The 21,954-nt window shown below is 48.6% G+C and overlaps 1 protein-coding gene across 1 annotated transcript in view; it reads right to left on the bottom strand.

Annotated features, from left to right (window-relative positions):
- Nucleotides 1-6,703: 6,703 nt before the first annotated feature.
- The window catches only part of LOC137525529 (uncharacterized), a 103,265-nt gene continuing 88,014 nt past the window's right edge, over nucleotides 6,704-21,954 (bottom strand). Inside the window, exon 4 of the mRNA XM_068246656.1 lies at nucleotides 6,704-7,541. Within this exon, the coding sequence (XP_068102757.1) occupies nucleotides 7,339-7,541 (203 nt within the window). The 3' untranslated portion in view covers nucleotides 6,704-7,338. The remainder of the gene's footprint in view (nucleotides 7,542-21,954) is intronic.

The following is a 21,954-nucleotide window of genomic DNA, read 5'->3' as shown; positions in this document are numbered from 1 at the left end:
GAGCAACCACTCTGAGTCCAGGTAGGACCCCCCAAATGGAGTCGGGTTAATTACCTACTCCTGTTTCAAGCGGATGTTTGCCCCCCCTGCAACCACAAAAGGTTTGTGGGTAGCCCTTTTATACGTTTGCATTCATCACATTTTTATGGAACATACTATGTTATTTGGGCTCCCGTGTTTGTTTTTCGGTGTCCTTTTCCTTTAGGGTGTCAAGACACCCCATCCAATATCATAGCATGCAGTGTTCCTGACATGAATACTTTCAGGGCCGTGCAGAGGGTCCTTAAGTCGGGGGTGCTCAAATTTAAAAAAGCGGCCTGGCAACGTCTTCCCCTGCATGCCCTCCTCCTCGTTTGTGGCTATGGGGGTATTGGTTGTCATGTGGGTGCTGAATGCAGATACTGGGTGCGATGTGGGTTCTGAGTGTGAGCACAGAGTGTCATGTGGGTTCTGGGTACAGATCGAGTGTCATGCGGGTGTTGATTGCAAGTACTTAGTGCCATGTAAGATCTGGGTGCATGTACTGGAAGTCATGTGGGTGCTGGGTACAGGTACTGAATGTGACATGGGTGCGAATACTTGGCGCCATGTCTGTACTGGGTACTGGCTATGGGTGGGCTTTGGTTATCACATGGGTTTTGAATGCAGGTACTTTAGGTGCGGGTACGGGTTAAGTGGGTGCTTGGTGCAGATAGTGGGGGCCATGTGAAAGCTGTGTGCAGGTGTGAGTACTGGGTGCAATTTTAGGCCAGGGTGCAGATACTTGGCGTCATGTGAGTGTGAGTACTGGGTGCCAGCTATGAGGGGAAGGGGTGGGTGCTGGGAAAAGTAGAGGTCAGTGTGGGTGCTGCAGGAAGGGGCAGGGCCGTGCAGAGGATCCTCACAGGGGTGGTGCTCAAATTTGAAATTGATAAATCATGCTAAATTGTGTATGTAACATCCCCTCTCTAAAAAGCAGAAGGCAGTTTTAACACACACACACACACACACACACACACACACACACACACACACACACACACACACACACACACACACACACACACACCTTTATAGCAGTATCAGGCAGACTTTGTGTCTCCTTTCAACCAACTCTTTTGGCGCCACCACCCTCAAATCACCAGTGGTAGGTGCCTACTGTTAGTAGGTTAGAGTGGGCACAGTGGAGCCCACAGTGGAGGGACAGACTCACCTTTCATTACTGGGACCTCTGTCCCTCTTGATCAGCACCCAAGCCTCTTTTCAGGCAAAGAAGAAGGGGTTACCAATACGCAGGGGTTGCTAAGCATTAGTAGATGCAAAACTGCAGTAAGTGCCAAGGTGCAGCGGGTGCCCGGATACAGTGGGTGGTAAGATGCAAAGGTTCACTTTGTGCTAAGTTGCATTGGGTGTCGAGATGCCAAAGTACAGTCTGTGTCAAGCTGCTGTGGGCACCAAGGTCCAGTTTGTATTGGGTGTTTATTTGCAGTGGGTGCTATGCAGTATTGGGTGCTGAATGAGTAGCAGATGGTGATAAACAATAGTGGGTGCCATGTGAGTGTAATTGGTACAGGCAGACATGTGAGTGTTGGACATGTTAGTAGGGAGTGCCATGTGTGGTCTGGATGTGTGCCATGGGAGAGTACTGAGTCTCATATGGGTTCGGACCAAGGATGGGTACTGGGTGCTATTTGGGTGCTGGTCATAGATGGGTACTGGGTGCATATAATGGCTTTGGAACTTGGTGACGTGTGAGTACTGTGCCATGTGGGTGTTGATTATGGGGGTATGTGGGTCTTAGGTGCCAATACTGAGTGCCAAATGGGTACTGGGAGTGAGTACATGGTGACATATGGGTGATGGATGCTGGATAGTGGGGTATTTGTTGTCATGTGGGTGCTTAAGGCAGATGCCGGGTGCCATGTGGGTACTGGGTGCTGACACAGGGTGTCATGTGGATTCTGGCTGTATGGGTGTGTATCAACTATCATGTAGGTGTTGATTGCAGGTACTCAGTCCCTTGTGAGTTCTGGGTGCAAGTACTGGATGTCATATGTGAGTGCTTGGTGTTTGTACTGGGCACTAAGTGGAGGCTTAGTGCAACTGGAACTACTGCAGATGAAGCATGTGGGTGTTGGGTGCAGGTACTGGGTATCATAGGTGCGAATACTTGGTGCCATGCCTGCACTGGGTGCTAGCTATGGGTGGGCATTGTGTGCTATGTGGGTTCTGAGTGCAGGTACTTTGGGTGCTAGTACTAGTTATGTGAGTGCAGATAGTGGGTGCCATGTGAAGGCGGTGTGCAGGTGTGAGTAGTGAGTGCCATGTTGGGGCTGGGTGCAAGTACTGTGTCATGTGGGTGTGAATACTGGGTGCCAGCTATAGGGTGAAGGGGTGCAGGTACTGGGTGTCATGTGGCTGTTTGATGCAAGTACAAAGTGTCATATTGAGGCCAGATGTGAGTATTTGGTGCAGGGTGCAAGTACTGGGTGCTTGCTATAGTGAGGGTTGCTGGTTGAGTGTAATGTGGGTGCTGAACATTGGTGGAATTGTTGTGGGTGCAGGGGGTGGGAGATCACTGTGGGTACTGCTATGAATGGCGTAGTTGCTGCTAGGGGAGGTAGAGGTTAGTGTGGTTGCTGGGGGAGGTAGAGCTCAGTGTGGGTACTGGGGGAAGGGTAGGTCACTGTGGGTGCTGGGGGGAGTAACAGTGGGTGCTGAGGAAGGTAGAGGTCAGTATGAGTGCTGGAGGAAAGGGAGGTCACTGTGGGTCCTTTGGGGGAGGTCACTGTGGGTCTTGGGGGAGGTAGAGGGGGAGGTCACTATGGGTGCTGCTGTGAATGGCATAGTTGCTTGCTGCTAAGGGAGGTAGAGGTCAGTGTGGGTGCTGGGGGAAGGGTAATTCACTGCGGGTGCTGTGGAAGGAAGAGATCAGTATGGGTGCTGGAGGAAGGGGAGGTGACTGTGGGTGCCTGGATAGTCAGTGTAGTTAATGGAGGAGGGAGTGGATGCTGGGTGTTGGGAGAGGCCCCTGTGGGCGTTTGCAATGGGAGAGATCACTGTAGGTGCTGCTTTTGGGATGGGAGGTCCCTGTGGGTGCTGCAGGGGAAAGGAGGGTAGCCACTGGGGGAGGGAAAGATCACTGTGGGTGCTGGAGAAGGGATAGGTCAGTGTGGGTGCTGGGGTAGGCAGGATCACTGCTAGAGCTGGGGAGGGAGAGGTCACTGTGGGTGCTGGGGGAGGGAGAGGTTACTGTGGGTGCTAGGTGGAGGGAGAGGTCACTGTGGGTGCTAGATGGAGGGAAAGGTCACTGTGGGTGCTGAGTAAGGGAGAGGTCACTGTGGGTGCTAGGTGGAGGGAGAGGTCACTGTAGGTGCTAGGTGATGGGAGATATCACTGTGGGTACTAGGGAGGGAGAGGTCAGTATGGGTCCTAGGTGGAGGGAGAAGTCACTGTGGGTGCTAGGTGGATGGAGAGGTCACTGTGGGTGCTGGGGGAGGTAGAAGTCAGTATGGGTCCTAGGTGGAGGGAGAGGTCAGTATGCCACACTAGGATTCCTGTCTGGGCCTCTTCACTTCAAAGTGTCCCAGGCGGGGGCGGAGCTTCCCGTGGGTGGGCGGGGCTTATCGAGATCAGGGGCGGAGCTTATTTTGCCCCACGAGAGGGGCCTTTTTTGAAGGTTTTTAAAAAGAGGGGGTGCCTGGGCACCCAGAGCACCCCCCTCTGCACGTGCCTGAATACATTTTGAACTCCAGTTCAAGCCTATAGAGTGCCTCCTTCCATGTTAAGTGTCCACACCAAGTCATCCATACCACAAAGAATTCATAAGCAAAAGATGTAGTTTTATTATTTAAACCATGCCGGGTCCCTTTGATCATCATTAGTTTTATTTCATAATAACGTTTGAAAGTTATATTAATTTAAAGGATGAGAATAAAGTTTAGAGTCAATTTAAAACATTTTTCAGGAGAAAAATACGTGTATTTACATAGATCTGTACATTAGACCTGGAAGACTGACAAATGAGAAAGAAAGAGGGACAAGGGGATTCGGGTTCCAAAGAGGGACTGTCCCTCCAAAACAGGTGTGCAAAACACTGGTATAGTACACAGGGAAATTGCTGAAAGGCTCAATTAAAAGCAATGAGGTAAATATGAAGTGAGTCTGAGGTAAATCTACTGAGACAGTACATTTGCTTCTCTTTCTATTAGGATGGATGCTATGGAACCATTATGTAGACAGAGGGTCAATTCCAACTTGCTGGTGAAGAGTCCATAGCTTGCATGTCCGGAGACTTCAGCATCATGTGATTTTGGCATTGAGCTGTCAGCCTAGGTAACACCGCCTAGTTATGTGTAAAGAGGAACACCCGTGAAAATAATATAATAAAAAAAGTGCTTCATTTTTACAATATTTATGTATAGATGATTTAGTCAAGTGTTTGCCCATTGTAAAATCTTTCCTCTTCCTGATTTACATTCTGACATTTATCACACGGTGACATTTTTACTGTTGGCAGGTGAGGTCGCTGGAAGTAGTTTCTGCTTGCTTTTTTGGCAATTAGAAACAGCTGTAAACAGCTATTTCCCACAATGCAACGAGGTTCACAGACAGGAAACTGCCCGGATCATGATCCTCCCAGTTTCCTGTGGGAGGGGTTTCACCACAATATCAGCCATACAGAGCCCCCTGATGATCCGTTTGAGAAAAGGAAAAGATTTCTCATGGGAAAGGGGGTATCAGCTACTGATTGGGATGAAGTTCAATTCTTGGTCACGGTTTCTTTTTAAGTGACACTGCATATTTATGTGATATGCTTTTTTTCATATTAATGGAGAGCGAGCTTCATCCAACATTTTGCTGGGCAGGCCTGCTTAGACCACTGTTAAACCCATGTAAATTTGTCTCCATTGATGTCCACACCACATTCTGGTGTGTGGCCACACCCATTTTCCAGGTGGCATGCCCAAAAGTGCCCCAGATCTCTTAGGATCTTAACAATGCCCCTGCTCTGGCCACTGCTGCTGGCACCTATTAGGCCCCTTCACAGACCAGCCCAATTATTGATGCATTTCTTGTTCTATTTACATGCAATAACATAATTGTGCACAAGACCACCAGTCCAAAGGGCAGTCACAAAATCAGCTACGAAAGGGAAAGAAACAGCAACACATGCGATGAAGAGGTGGGACTGGTGTAGTGTTCAGTAGTTACTGATACATAATGACTGGAACTAGGTTTATTTACAGACTTCAGCAGCTCTATTCATAAAACAGAATCTTCCTCTGTGATTCCTAGACAGCAGAAAACAGGAACCAACAACCCACAACAGTACAGATACTAAGTTTTACAAGTAGTACATCTACAGGACAAATGTATGAGCACCACAACTGGTCTCATGCACCACATGAGGAGGGCTTCTTCTGGGCCACCAGCACTCATTGGCCTGGGAAAAGCGCCAAAACCAAAAAACATACTTCATTAGATACAGTGGCTTGCAAAAGTATTCGGCCCCCTTGAAGTTTTCCACATTTTGTCACATTACTGCCACAAACATGAATCAATTTTATTGGAATTAAAAGAGCAATACAAAGTGGTGTACACGTGAGAAGTGGAACGATAATCATACATGATTCCAAACTGCAAAGTGGGGTGTGCGTAATTATTCAGCCCCCTGAGTCAATACTTTGTAGAACCACCTTTTGCTGCAATTACAGCTGCCAGTCTTTTAGGATATGTCTCTACCAGCTTTGCACATCTAGAGACTGAAATCCTTGCCCATTCTTCTTTGCAAAACAGCTCCAAAAACTGTGCTAGTTTTTCAGTGTTTTCACAATATTTTCCCATAAACACCCACAGATCATTAGAGAAGCTGGAGTTTCAACCAAACTGACCATGAGTGACCGCTTCATGCAAAGGAAAATTAGTGTGTGCATTTAGCTTAAAGAGGCACTGTAGTGAGATATAGTAGAATGCAGTAAATTATTCAGGATATCCACTTTTATGGTAATTATCATCTTTTCAGCATTAGAAACACATCATATATCTATATATGTTGCTGTATATTGGTATGTAGCCCCGCCTTCCCAGTGATATTTAGTCTAGGCTGTTTAGCTATGTGGCATTCTCCTCTCAGAGCATTCTGGGAGACCAGATATTGTTTTCAATGGCTTCAGAATTCTCAGAAACAAACTTTCCACAGAGATTACCTGACAGGAAGATGTTGCAACCTAAATCAGGGAAAGGAAAGATTTTACAGATGGAAAATATAAATAATGTATGAATTAATATTCTACTATACATATGTACATCTATATGACTTCATATTTCTTGGTAAGCAGCTAAATGTATGACAACATTGTCATGAACATCAATAAGTAACAGAACTGTCTCCTATCTCCTACATTCTTCCATGTAGACAATATTCCAGGAGCAATGATCTGCTTGTGGAAAATTCCTTGTACCGCTCAAATGAGACGTAAAGTATGAGGGAATGTAAGTTCCCAGTAATCAGTCTCAGAGCAAGGAATTCTGGGTAATGTGAACACTAGGGCTGATGGAGATTAATGGGACACAAATATTAAAGAGACACTGAAGCGAAAAAAAAAATATGATATAATGAATTGGTTGTGTACTATGAATAATTACTAGAAGATTAGCAGCAAAGAAAATATTCTCATATTTTTATTTTCAGGTATATAGTGTTTTTTCTAACATTGCATCATTCTCTAATATGTGCAGATTACACAACACTCGGCATTCAAAATGATTCTTTCAGAGCAGTCTGTGAACTAATGACCTCTCCTCTGGCAGAGGAAAAGTAAAAAATTAACTAACAGTTGAGATAATAAAAGTCAGAAAACAGCCCTCTCCACGACTTTGAAAGTCGTAGAGCTTAATGGCTTTTTTGTATAGAGATAACAACTGGAGTTTCTTAAATCTTCTTGTACTGGAAACAATTAGACTGATGTATCTGATCTTAATGTTTTATTTCTTAGCTGTACTACACATACAAATCATAATATCATCATTTTTTTTTCTGCTCCAGTGTCTCTTTAAATTCAATATATAAATTGGATACGTCTGTAGTCCCCTCTTAGATTTCCATCTCAGTCGCAACTACGTTTGTTATTCTGCTCCATCACAGTACTGAGTACACAGTGTTTTGGATGTGTCCAAGCCTGGGTTCTCGGCAGAACTGTTTTATGTCATTCACATTTCTAAAATAGTTCCTCAGTAGATAACGTGCAATAAATATGCAAGTTGATACAAGGTTGGAGTCCTCCACCAATTCAGCTTGAAGGACTCTTGAGAGTCCAATCTCCTCGAGATATTGTCCAGATTTACTTCCACATATTTTCATATTACTTGTTTATGTCTAGTGAAATGATTGTAAATCTTCTTTCTTCGGCGGAACTTCTGAGCTAGGATTATCCCAGCAAGGAAGAGAGCAATGGACCATCCGCTTATCAGGAAGGTATTCCAGTAAGGCATGATCGCCAGCAGGTGCCATCTGAGAGGTTCTTCTACAGAAGATGCTTCTCTATCAGGAATTCTATTACCTGGTGAGACAAATGCCTTAAGTCATTCAACTAATAAGAACACTTTGTTACCCACAATAACCCTGAATCGCGGTAAAATCACTGCGATTTTGCGATCATGTAATCACCACGCTTTTTCTGCGATGAATGGGACCGATTTTAAAAAATGGTAATCAATCGCAAAACGCTCAGAAAAGCGTTTCTAGTGTGAATGGGCCCTGAGAGATGGAATAAAGTATTAGGAGACGGCTGTAAACCTTTGTGGAGAAGCATATTATGCACTAGGATTTTTATAAAGGGTCTGAGGTCTTGTTCACATTGCGTTCTGTTTGTGTGTCCATCCGCGTTGGGCGGCTTTTGACGCATATTTTTTTCTAAATCCTGGCACTTTGGTGGGCGATTCGTTTTTGTGCTTAGTGGTTTTCTAAGCATTTTTTCCGAGCGGTTTTGTAATTCACTCCCTGACGCAAGTCAGGAAGTTAACTTTTTGACCCTGAAAAGAATAAATACAATGTATTTATTCTTAAAAAACGTGAACGCTATTGCTACACAAAACAATTTTGTGAGCGTTTTGCGTTTCTCCTATACTTTCCACTGAGGCGGAATTGTCTCACAAATGGTACACGCTCCACTTTACTGAATGGACAGCGCACAACCCGCGCTGATATGAACCTTCTCATGGACATTCATTGTCCCCGCGGTCGGGGGGGGGGTGATTTTAAAAATCACCTGCGTGTAAAAAAAAAAAAATGAAACCGCCTGCAGTGTGAACAAGCCCTAAAGGAGGCCAAAAACGTATTCGTTTTTTAATGGGTTGGTTGGTTCCTATTTGCCCTCTTTACAAATCTTACTTGCTCTAGTTCCCCAAAACAGAACTGGGTTTTTTTAACACCTCTGCCTCAAAAGTCCTACCATACAGCCATATTGATACATACCCCACACTGATTAGCCTCAGGCCCCCTTTCACACGGGCGGCTGAACTGCGTGTTTGCCGAGGAGACTAAATTCCTTGAAAGCAACCACTAGGGGTGGACACCCCACCCCGAGTGGAAGCAGGAATCTTCAGCAAGTTTTGGAAGTGGTTGCTCTTCCCAGCAACCAGAAATACGTGAGCATAATACCCAGGGGAGCCTCTAGGCATAGGCAGTACAGGCCATTGCCTGGAGTGCCATTGGTCCTGGGGGCGTCATGTTGCTGGATTAAGCCACACCCCTGGTCTAAGCCATGCCCACTGACTAAGTCCCGCCCCCACGGGTGCTTTATTACTTGCTTCTACTGCATCTGCTAAGCATAAATTGCAGGCAACTGCCACTGTGTCCTTCTGTGCCTTGTACATCCTTGCCCCCCCTTTGTGCCTACTTCTGTCCCTTTTGTGTCTCCTTCTGACTCCTTGTGCCTCCTTCAGTCCCTTGTGCCATGTCTGAACCCCTGTTTGTCCTTCTGTCTTTGTGCCTCCTTCTATCTTCATGTGTCTCCTTCAGTCCCCCTGTTCCACCTCTGCCTCTTTCTGTCCCCCTGTGTCTCCTTATTTCCCTTGTGCCTTTCTTTGTCCCCCCTGTGTCCCTCCTGCAGTCCCACTTTGCCTCCTTCTGTCCTCATCTGCCTCCTTCTGTCTCCCTTTGTGCCTCATTCTGTCTCCATTTGCCTCTTCAGTCCCCATGTGCTACCTCTGCCCCCTGCGCCTTTCACTGTCGCCCTGTGTCTCCTTCTGTGCCCCTTTGTTCCTTCTTCTGTCTCCCTGTGGCTTTGTCTGTCCCCCTCTGCCTCCTTTTGTCTCCCTGTGCCTCTTTACACCCCCCGCTGCCTTTTTCTGTCACCCTTTTGTGCCCCCTTTGTCACCCTTTGTGCATCATTACTTTTAAGTGTAATTTCTGGTGAAACACTGCCGCATTATGATTAATTTCTTGTGAAACGTTTCTGCAATATGTGTATTTTCTGGTGAAATGCGGCTACATTACCATTATTTTTGGGGGAAGGGGGGTAGGTGCCACAGGTTTTCTCACCTGGAGTGACAAAATGGCTAGAGGCACCCCTGATAATACCTGATGCTCAGCCTGAAAGATGTTAATTGCAGTTTGCACTATTGACCAGGGGTGCTCTCCAGGAATCCCGGATGCGAATTTACCCGAATTATTCGGGTAAAATTCAGCGTTCCTGAAGTCGAAGCCGAAGCCGAATGTGCCGGACCTGAAGCCGAAGGTGAGCGAATGTGCGCATTTGAATTCGGCCGGATGACGCGTGGGGTTCGGCTTCGGGATTCGGGAGTGACGCGGGCCAATCAGAATTCCTGCAGCCGAGTCCCTGGCAACGCTAGCAACCAATCATGGGAGGGGAGCCTGGCCCTCCCCTCCTCTATATAAGGCGGCGGCCATTTTGCGGAGCTACACACTTGTGTGACTGAGCTGGTACTGAGAGCATCTCCAGTGCTGTGCTGCGTGTCTGATCAAGTGTATTCTGTGCTAAACCTAGCGTTTTGCTTCCTAAACACCTCCTAAACACATTCATTGTACTTTTATATAGATAGATAGTAATTTGATTGTTTGTAGTCAGCTAGTGTGTACTGTATACTGTGCTACTGTGCTAGGCTAGTGTTAGTCTGTGTGCAGGCTAGGCCTGCTAGCCTAGGGCAGCCTTAGCCTACTACTAGCTTAGGTAGGATAGGGATTCTAGTTAGTTGTGTACTATAGTAGTTTAGTAAAATTGTACTGCTACTGTTTGCTGTAGTCTGTTAGTTTATAGCTTCAGTACTGTTAGTTAATACTAGTTAGTTACTGATTGACTGTGTACAGGCCAGCATCCCTTGTTGTCACCTGCTGTGACTGTCATTTGCCGGCGCACCCTATTGATTGCGTCTGACCGTGTGTAACCGACCGACTGTAATTTGTCACCCACTGTCTGGCAGTTAGTTATATTGTGTACTGTTTAGTACAGCAGGCGTTTAATAGTTACTACCTGCGCGTACAACCGTACTACTACTAGGTAGGTGGTAGTCTCTCTTCCACTACTACTACCACCCACCCTCCCCTCCATTTAATTTTTTTCATTTGTTACTGTGTGATTTATTACCTTTCTGTAGTAAATTGTTACATTCGCAGGCCAGCATCCCTTGTTGTCACCTGCTGTGACTGTCATTTGCCGGCGCACCCTATTGATTGTGTCTGACCGTGCGTGACCGACCGACTGTAATTGGTCACCCACTGTCTGGCAGTTAGTTATATTGTGTACTGTTTAGTACAGCAGGTGTTTAATAGTTACTACCTGCGCGTACAACCGTACTACTACTACTACTACTACACACGAGTTAGTACTGTAGAGAACTACTACTACTGCTGCTGCTGCTGCTGCTGCTGCTGCTGCTGCTGCTGCTGCTGCTGCTGCTGCTGCTGCTGCTGCTACTACTACTACTACATCCATTTTTTGCTGACACTTACCACCAGTCAGTCACTCATCACCACCACCAACCCAGACTTTATTAAGGTTTACACCCTTTCCCGCCGTTTTCTACACATTTATGTATTTATTCGTATATACCGTATATACTCGCATACAAGCCGAATTTTTGACCCCCAAAAAGGGGGTCAAAAGTTGGGGGGTCGGCTTGTATGCGAGTCTTCCCTGGTGGTCTAGTGGTGGGTGGTGGGTGGTCGAGTGGTCCGCGCCCCGCTCCCCCCCCTCCCCGCTCCCCCCGCTCCCCCCGCGGCCGCCGCTGCTATTTTACCTTCTTAGACAGCGGCCGCTTCCTAATCCGCGTTCCTCTTCTTTCTCAGAGTGTCAGTGTATCACAGCAGCGCGCCGGGCGCTGCTGCTGTGACGATGCAGGGGGCAGGAAAGAGCGGTTCCCTTGGTAACGGCGATACAGATTGCCGTTATAGGGAGCCGCGCTATTTCCTGCCCCCTGCATCGTCACAGCAGCAGCGCCCGGCGCGCTGCTGTGAAACACTGACGCTCTGAGAAAGAAGAGGAACGCGGATTAGGAAGCGGCCGCTGTCTAAGAAGGTAAAATAGCAGCGGCGGCCACGGGGGGAGCGGGGGGGGGGAGCACTACCCACCTATGCTGGGCACTATACTAGCTAAACTGGGCACTATACTAGCTAAACTGGGCACTATACTAGCTAAACTGGGCACTATACTGGCTAAACTGGGCACTATACTGGCTAAACTGGGCACTATACTGGCTAAACTGGGCACTATACTAGCTAAACTGGGCACTATACTGGCTAAACTGGGCACTATACTGGCTAAACTGGGGCACTATACTAGCTAAACTGGGCACTATACTGGCTAAACTGGGCACTATACTGGCTAAACTGGGCACTATACTAGCTAAACTGGGCACTATACTAGCTAAACTGGGCACTATACTGGCTAAACTGGGCACTATACTGGCTAAACTGGGCACTATACTGGCTAAACTGGGCACTATACTGGCTAAACTGGGGCACTATACTAGCTAAACTGGGCACTATACTGGCTAAACTGGGCACTATACTGGCTAAACTGGGCACTATACTAGCTAAACTGGGCACTATACTAGCTAAACTGGGCACTATACTGGCTAAACTGGGCACTATACTGGCTAAACTGGGCACTATACTAACTAAACTGGGCACTTTACTAGCCATACTGGGGCACTATACTAGCTAAACTGAGCACTATACTAGCTAAACTGAGGCACTACCTACCTATACTGGGCACTTTACTAGCTATACTGGGCACTATACTAGCTATACTGGACACTACCTACCTATACTGGGCACTATACTAGCTATATTGGGACACACTGGGGGGCTGAACCAATCCAGCATTTCCTACCCCCGGCTTATATGGGGGTCAATCATTTTTCCCTGTTTTTTCAGGGAAAAGTTGGGGGGTCGGCTTATATGCGGGTCGGCTTATATGCGAGTATATACGGTAAGTGCAAAATGACTTACAGAGGTAGAGGACGAGGCACCACCAGGAGAGGCCGCGCCACTGCAGCAGCCACTGCCAGCAGCAGCAGGTCTGTGACTGGTCCGCCGCCAGCCACTGACCGCAGAGGTTTGGAGGAGAAAGCAGAGGCGCAACAGCAGCGCGTTGCGCCCATCTTTGCGACGGGTCGTCGCCCCCGGCCCATTAAGGAGAGTCAGGCGCAGGCTGTGGTGGAACTGATGGTGGAGCAGGAAGCCACCGTTTCCAGCCAGGCCTCCAGCAGCAGCGAGACCAGTGTCACCACCACCAGCACTCCAGTCCGCAGCAGGCCTCCACCACCGCTTGAGTTCACAGTGACCCCATTGACCGGCCTGCCCTCAATGAGCTCGGTCTTCACCCCAGTGACTGCAGCCGTGTACAGGGATGTTGTGGAGAAGTTTGAGCAGGAGATAATGGGGACATCTTCATGCAAGGAGGAGGAGGAGGAGTTAAGGTGGAGCAGTTTGTTGTTGGCGCTGATGAGGAGGGGCGTGATGCAGGGGATTTTGGGCCACTGGATGTGGTTGAGGCGGGCTCAGAGGACATGTTCGGGGATGATGATGACGTGCTGGATCCCCCTATGTGCCCGACCCGTGCAATTTGCAGCAGTTGCAAGGTCAGTCTCAGCAGAGGTCGCAATCTTCTCAAGCTGAGTACCTCGTGCCTGTTGACCCACTTAGAGACCAGACATTTTGAGGATTTTTGTGAGTATGAGAAGCTGATGCAAAGTGGCACAGGCAGTGGTTAGAGCCAGAGAGCAACTGCACAGATTTCAGCAGCAGCAGCAGCATCCCACCCAGCAGCAGCAGCAGCAGGAGCACAGCAGCAGCAACTCACTCCTCCTCCCCCGGGCAGCCAGTCCTCAGTTGCCTCATCAGCTCTCTCCACAGTGGCCTCCTCATCCTCCTGCACAGGCAAACGTCGCCAGACCCTGCTCAGCGAGTCCTTTCCCGGTGTGACCAAGGTGTTGCCTCCCGCTCACAGGCGCATCCGGGTGCTGAACGGGTTGCTTGCCCGGGCCATGTGCTCCCAGCTCCTGCCATATTCCTTCGTGCAGGAGGGGAGTGACATGAGAGCGCTGCTGCATTTTGGGATCCCGGAGTGGCAAGTCCCCAGCCGCCACTACTTCTCCCGCACGGCGATCCCAGCACTGCACCGGTTTGCCATGGAGAACGAGGGCCGCGCGGATCCACATAACCATGGATTCATGGAGCAGCCGTTTTAGGAGAGAATGCTATCTGTCCTTTACGGCACACTGGGTCAGCCTGGTGGAAAGCCCGAGTGAGGAAGCAGCAGGTCCACCCTCGGGCGCATTAGCAGCAGCAGTGGCACCAGTCGCCCACTATGTGGTGCCACCACGCGGGGTCAGGGGAGAAGCAGCAGCTCCCGCCACCAAGCGACAACGCAACAGCAGCGTGAAGGCCCGCCACTGCCAAGCGCTGCTGGAGATGGTCAGCCTGGGGAAGAACAGTCTGACATCAGCCAACGTGCTCCGCTACCTGAGGGAGCAGGAGAAGATGTGGCTGACCCCCAGAGGCCTCCGAGTCAGATTAGTGGTGTCCAACAATGCCGCCAACCTGCTGTCTGCCATCAGCAGGGGACACTTATCCCACATCCCCTGCTTGGCCCACGTCCTGAACCTGGTGGTGCAGAAGTTCCTGCGCACCTACCAGGGGATGGATGAGCTTTTGGAAGCAAGGTGGAAAATTGTGCGCACTTTCCGCTGCTCAGCTGCTGCTGCATCAAAGCTGGCAGAGATCCAGCAGCGCGAGGGCCTGCCACCACACTGCCTTGTCATCGATGTGCCGACTCGCTGGAACTCCACCCTGGCGATGTTGGAGCAGCTGGTTGAGCAGAGGAGGGCAGTCAATCAGTGCATCGTGGAGGCCACTCTGGAAGGCAACCCCAAACTCCAGCTCCTCACCAACGCACAGTGGGGGCAGATGCAGCAGGTCTGCTTGGTGTTGGCTCCCTTCCTGCAGGGAACCAACCTGGTGAGCCAGGAGCGGGCATCCCTCTGCCAGTGGGTGCTCTTTGTTTGTCTGCTGGACAGGGCACTTGGCAATTTGGTGGATTTGGGAGAGGAGGCCCGGCACCAGCTGGAACAGCAGCCGCCTGCGCAGTCCACTGCTGTGCAGGAATTTGAATCCCTGGAGGAGGATGAGGAGGAGTTGGAGGTGCTGGACGTCGCTGCTGAGGGGGAACGGAGCGCAGCAGAAGTGGTCCGAGGGTGGAGAGAGGAGGAAGAGGCTCAGGAGCCAGAGGAGGACGCTGATCCTGATGTCTCTGTGTCACGGACCACCCTGTTCCCCATGGCAGCGCACATGCTGCATTGCCGCGCACAGACCCCAGGGTGAAGCAGATGCAAGCGAGGGAGGACGCCTGCATCAGCATGATCCTGGATCCACGGCTGAGGGGGAAGTGGACTCAGTTTCTGCCTGCTAGAGTACGTGAGCAGCGCACAAGCGAGTTGCAGCAGCTCCTTGTTCGGCGACTGGAGGAAGCCTTCCCCCAGGCTTCCACCCCCTCTATCCCTGTCCAGCCAGCACAGCAGCCGGTGCCTGCGGCCAGCAGCAGCAGCAGCGTCAGGCGCCCAGGAGACCTGCTGTCATTGACGCAGGCGCTCTACATGACGGTAGAGCAGCCGAGAGAGGAGGTGCGCGCAGCAGCCACCTCCTCTGAAAGCCACAGCCAGCGCATGACCCAGATGGTGGCTGAGTACATGAGGTCCTTCAGTGGGCTTGACACCGGCAGTGTGGACCCCATGGAATACTGGGTGGAGCGGTTGCACATCTGGAGTGAGCTAGCGCAGTACGCCCTGGAAGTCCTGTCTTGCCCCCCTTCCAGCGTGCTGTCCGAGAGCTGCTTTAGTGCGGCCGGTGGCGTGGTCACCGAGAAGCGCTCTCGTCTGTTCACAGAGGGAGTGGACAGACTGACATTTTTGAAGATCAACCAGGCCCGGATTGAAGGCACGTTCCTGGCACCTACTGTCGGCGAGAGGAGGACATGAGGTGCCTGGGAATCATTCTTTGACAACATAAACCTTCATTCCCGGGGTCCTGATAATTTGGCCTGGTGTTTCTGCACTTGCTGTGGTAGTAACGCTAGCTACTATGGCCCGTGACATGCCTGCTGCTGCCACACGTCACTCCTCTTCCTGCTGCTGTTGCTGATGTATTTATATATTTATGAATTTACTGATTTATTTATGAATTTATTTATTTGTGCATTTATTTATTTATTGTATTTATACAGCGCCAACATATTACGAAGCGCTGATTTTCATCCTCCTGCTGTTCACCACACAATGCATGCCTGCTGCTGCCACACGTCACTCCTCTTCCTGCTGCTGTAGTTATCCTGCTGTCTGTGCTCCCACTGCCAGGGTCCACAGAATACATTGCCTGCTGCCATTCGCCACTCCTCCTCCTGCTGCTGCTATAGTTATCCTCCTGCCTGCCTGTCTGTGTTCCCACCACCAGGGTCCACAGAATTATGCGCTGCTGCCATGCGCCACCACTAGCTATTACGCCACTACAATAGCTATACTGTTGTATAAAAAAAAAATTCTGAGGTGTCTGGGTTGAAAACTGTGCTGTCCCAGTTGTGTATTGGGCACAATGTGGGCTGCACGACTGCTGTCCGGAACCTCCTCCTGCTCTTTGCTGTTTATTTTCAGCCATGGTACCAACGCTAGGTACCATTGGCCTGTGACATTGCCCGCTGCCATACGTCACTACTCCTCCTCCTCCTCCTGCTGCTGTTGCTGCTATAGTTATCCTCCTGCCTGTCTGTGTTCCCACCGCCAGGGTCCACAGAATTATGCGCTGCTGCCATGCGCCACCACTAGCTATTACGCCACTACAATAGCTATGCTGGTGTTGAAGATAACATTTTACAACAGTATAGTTCTGTATAGGGAAAAAACAAAGAATGTTGGTGGTGGACGGTGAAGAAGAAGAAGAATAACTATGTGAAGAAGAACCAGGTGACGAAGAAAAGAACCAGGTGAAGAAGAAAAGAACCAGGTGACAAAAAGAAACAAATGATGTTGACGAAGAATAAGAAGATGAAGAAGAACCAGGTGAAGAAGAAGAAGAGAAGAACCAGGTGAAGAGGAAGAGAAGAACCAGATGAAGAAGAAGAAGAAGAAGAGAAGAACCAGATGAAGATGAAGAAGAGAAGAACCAGGTGAAAAAGAAGAAGAGAAGAACAAGGTGAAGAAGAACCAGATGATGATGATGATGAAGGAGAATAAGAAGATGAAGAAGAACCAGGTGAAGAAGAAGATGAAAAAACAAATGAAGATGAACCAGGTGAAGAAGAAGAAGAACTTAAAGAACCAGATGCCAGTGAAGAAGAAGATGATGAAGATGATAGTAATGAATGATTGATGACGAGAAACAAAAAGAGGGTAAAACAGAAAAAGAAGATGGTGAAGAAAAAGATGAAAAAGATGGAGAGTGACGATAAATAAACAAGAAATGCTGAAAAAAAAAGTTTTCCATCACATTTTTCCTTTTTTTTTTTTATAATAGACCTATTTACATGTGATTTACCTTTAAAAAAAAAAAAAAAAAACCCATCCGAATTCGTGAACACAAATTTTTCCCGAATTTTTTTATGCAACCCGAACCGAATTCGGCGATCGCATCCGAATCCGAATTTTCCGCGGGCGTGAATTCGAATGTATCCGAATCGAATTTTGGTACATTTGAGCAACCCTGCTATTGACCTCTGGTAATTTTTCCCTTCGTTTTTTGGGGGGTTTCTTGGAAGCTCTGGGACAACCCATCACCCTGATATGTATAGTTACTCACTGATCTGATGTGGTGCATTATTATTATCAGCCATACAGAGCAACCCGATGATCCTTTTGTGAAAAGATAACGATTTCTCATGGGAAAGGGGGAATCAGCTACTGATTGGGATGAAGTTCAATCCTTGGTTACGGTTTCTCTTTAACTGTCTCTCAGAAAGGCTCACAATCTAATTCCCTACCATTGTATACAGCAAACAGTGGAGCCAAAAGAATAAAATAAGCTAAAATCATTAAAAATAGCTAAGGAGGCCGTGGTGGACTTATCCCCTTGAAGCAGACACAAAACTGTCAATTACAAAAACACATAATTTTACTGACATGCTCCAAACTAGTGTTGCAACGCATTTCACGGGCTTGAACCTGCTTCATCAGGCTGTAAACGAGGAGTATATAACAGTACTAGGTCAATATAGCACCAAGAGGTGCCTAGTCAACTAGTTACAGATGAATGCCTGCTACATAGCCTTCACTCTTGTTTAATTAAGGTCATAACTAACAGTTTAAAGTTAACCACAGACTAAACACCCTCATGTATTTTACCATATGTATCAGTGGAAACATTAGAGAAAACACCTACCTTGCTTTCTGTTTCATCCTTCACTGCTCAGCCTGCTTGTTAGCAGCCCTGATAAAATCCCCGACTGAGCATTCAGTCTGGCTTTGCTCAGGAATCATTATAGCTGAGTCATTATAGCAGAGCCAGAAGGGGGCAGGCTTGGGCTTGAAAAGACATCAGAGAAGACAGATTCAGCTGTAATGATTCCTGAGTAAAGCCAGACTGAATGCTCAGTCAGGGATTTTATCAGGGCTGATAACAAGCAGGCTGAGCAGTGGTGAAGGATGAAGCAGAGAGCAGGGTAGGTGCTTTCTCTAATGTTCCCACTGATATATATGGTAAAATACATGAGGATGCTTCGTCTCTGGTTCACTTTAAACATACCTTAAATTGAAATTAAACTCTGAATTTCCTCTCTGCTGTAAAAGATTAACCACAGCAGGATAACATGTATGGACACAAAATTTTCTCAATTACAATGTATCCTCCTAACGCTCCCCCCCCCCCCCTCCCCCCAAGTTTAGAACATGGTTTTAATTTGAAGTGAGCACTGAAGGGGTTAACACTAGAATTACCGAGTTTTCTATTTTCTGTTGCAAGGCTAGAGGTGTTATTCACCCCAACTGAGATGTTCACAGGTCTTCAGGGTTGATTATCTTCAATCTATTGTTGTGCAAACCACCCATTATTACCTGTGAGGCCTCCACATTTCCATTTCTTTACACAAAGTAGCTGTGTGAGACTTGGAAACCTTCAGACATGCCTGCCGTATCTATACAAAATATCCCCCACCCCACATTCAGTGACCTGCAAATATTGCAGACACACATTCACAATATATGGAAACACAAGTCTTTTATAAACAATTGTGTGAAAACAGAATGAAAAGTTGCTGATACAATGACATGAATACAATGAAAACTTGATAACACTTCAGTCTCCAATGTATGTTTGTACACAAGTAGTGTTAAGTGTAGAGGACTCTGAAGTGTAGACAAAGTGTCTGATTTGAAACAGAGGTGGGGGTAGGGTTGCCTGTAGCAGATATGGGGCTTGATTCACAAAAGAGTGCTAACTGTTAGCATGGCCGTTTTCGTGCAAATTCTCACATTGCGCGCGATCGCGAATTTTCGTGCGAAACGATAACGTTTTTGCACGCAAACGCGAATTTTACCGCAAAATCGATATCGTTTTTACGCGTGAAAACATTCTCGCTTAGCGTGAAAATTCGCGATCGCGCACAATGCGAAAATTCGCGAGAAAATGGTCATTTCAATTATGCAACACCTTCGATTTTATGACAAGGACACGCGAGAAGAACGGGTGAAAACAGACAAATTTGCTGTAATCTCCGACATCTGGACACGCTTCAAGAACTGTGCTGAGAGTTTCACTCCAGGAGAACACATGACCATAGATGAACAACTGTTCCCTACCACGGTTCGTTGTCCATTCACACAGTACATCGCAACCAAGCCAGACAAATTTGGGATAAAGTTCTGGATGGCCACGGATTTGGAGACCAAATATGTCTGCAATGCATCTCCTTACTTGGGAAAGGACCCCAGTCGTCAGAAGTGAGAGAGGCTGGCAGATAACGTGGTCATGAATCTGATGGAGCCATTTTTGGATGATGGGAGATATGTCACGACGGACAATTTCTTTACTTCACTGTCACTGTCGCACAGACTGCTGCAGCGCAAAACAACGCTATTGGGCACGGTGAATAAAGTCCGGCGTGAACTTCCTCAGCTTGCAAAAGACACTGCACAGCGAGAGGTATTCTCCACTTCAGTGCTTAGAAGTGGCAGTGTATCCTTGACAATTTATGCACCTAAAAAAAACAAGACTGTGTGTGTTCTAAGTTCCATGCACCAAGACGTGACGATCGGTGACGGCAGAAAGAGGAAACCCAACACGATAACAGACTATAACCACATGAAGGTATGTGAATGTGTGTATAATTTTACCATGGCCGTTTCTAGGGCCGTGCGGGCGCCCTGAGCGCTGTTGGGAGGGGGGGCGCTGTGATGGAGGGGGGAGCTGCAGCCGCGGGGAGGGCAGCCCGACCTCTCCCTCCCTTCCTCTCCCAGGCTGCCCTCCGTGCTTCCCCCTCGGACTGCAAAGCAATGGGCAGGGAAGCGCTATACAAAACGACTCACCTCCCTGGTTCCAATCGCTGCTCTCTCGCCGCCAGTCTCCTCTCTGCACAGAGTAGACGCTGATACACACACAGGAAGCAGCGTGTGTATCAGCGTCTATGCAGAGAGGAGACTGGCGGCGAGTGAGTAGGCACCTACCTATCTAACTTATACCGGGGGCGCCTGCCTATCTAACCTATACTGGGGGCAACTATACTGGCTACTTATACTGGAGGCACCTACCTGGCTAACCTATACCGGAGGCAACTATACTGGCTCACCTATGCCTGGCTACCTATACTGGGGGGACTTATAGCTGGCTACCTATACTGGGGTACCTATTCTGGGCTACCTTTACTGGGGGAATCTATACTGAGTGCAACTAGACCTGGCTAACCTATACTGCGGGCACCCATACCTTGCTTTGGGGGGGGGGGGCGCAATTTTTACACCCTCGCCCTGGGTGCATTTTAGCCTAGAAACTGCACTGAATTTTACACCAGCGCTCAGTGGCGTCGCTAATACTATTTTGGGGGGCCCATGCCCCCAAAATTTTCTGGGGTGCCCCAGTCTATTTCCAGGGGTGCCCCGACCAGTTAGAGTGGGCGCTAGCACCTAGCGGACACCGCTGATATGCGGAAGTGACATCACTTCTGCATATTTGCGCCCAGCGCCCACTCTAACTGGTCAGGTCGCTGCTGGCTGCGAGGTGAGGGGGCACCTGTCACTCACTACCTAACGGGGGTCCCTGTCACTCACTACCTAACGGGGGTCCCTGTCACTCACTATCACTCACTATCACTCTCACTATCTAACCTAGGGTCCCTGCTGTCACTCACTACCTAACGGGGGTCCCTGCTGTCACTCACTACCTAACTGGGGGTCCCTGCTGTCACTCGCCAGCAGCGTCAGACCTCGATCAGCAGGCGACCCGACCAGTTAGAGCGGGTGCCAGGCACAAATATGCAGGAGTGATGTCACTTCCGCATATCAGCGTTGTCCGCTAGGTAGGTCCTAGCGCCCACTCTAACTGGTCGCCTGCTGATCGAGGTCTGACGCTGCTGCCCGTCTGGCAGCGGGGACAGCTGCGGTGGCCGGGGGGGGGGGGGGGGGGGGGGGACCGCACAGGTGCCCCCGATCTCCAAGGACCCAAGGAACGCCCCTGCCAGTGCTACAATGTTTTCTGATGTGTAATATACAGGCCTATAGAAAAAAAGCACATATACTTATGTCTCTCTCTCTCTGCTTTTACAGTGTGGTGTAGACGTGTTGGACCAAATGGCACGGATGTATTCCGTAAGAGCAGCAACACGCAGGTGGCCAGTAGCAGTTTTTTACAATATGCTGGACCTGGCGGCGGTGAATGCCTACATTTTGTACAAGGCATGTACAGGGTGGACAGGCAAAAGAAGATTGTTTCTGAGTCTTCTAGCTAAGGAACTCCGTTGCCGATTCATGCAGCACAAGGAAATATTGGCACAAAGGCGGGCTGTTGAAGCTGTTGCAGCTGCTGTGCCAGGGACTGTACAGACAACACAGTGCCAGGTGCAAGAGAGCTGCAGCAGGAATCGCAGCAGGTTTACCTGTGCAACATGTCAAAAATTCACCTATGCCAAATGCAGGGACGATGGACACTGGATCTGCAAACGCTGTAAACTCTGTAAAGTTTGAAACACTGAAAAAAAAACAGAATTTTTGGTTTTGCGCGATCGTGAATTTTCACGTGAAACGATAAAGTTTTCGCGCGCAAACGAGATTTTTTGCGCGAAACCAATATCTATAAACGTTATCGATACACACCAAGCTGCTCACTCCGCTCCTCCAATGAACTTCGCCTGACCGTCCCCCGCATCACTCAGTCCCATGCACGCCTCCAGGACTTCTCAAGAGCCGCTCCAACACTATGGAACTCCCTACCTCCACCCATTAGGGCAACCCCCTCCTTCAACACCTTCAAGAAGGCCCTCA

The sequence above is a fragment of the Hyperolius riggenbachi genome, chromosome 7, assembly GCF_040937935.1.
Source record: "Hyperolius riggenbachi isolate aHypRig1 chromosome 7, aHypRig1.pri, whole genome shotgun sequence".
Lineage (NCBI taxonomy): Eukaryota > Metazoa > Chordata > Amphibia > Anura > Hyperoliidae > Hyperolius > Hyperolius riggenbachi.
This window is presented reverse-complemented; position numbering and strand designations above follow the sequence as displayed.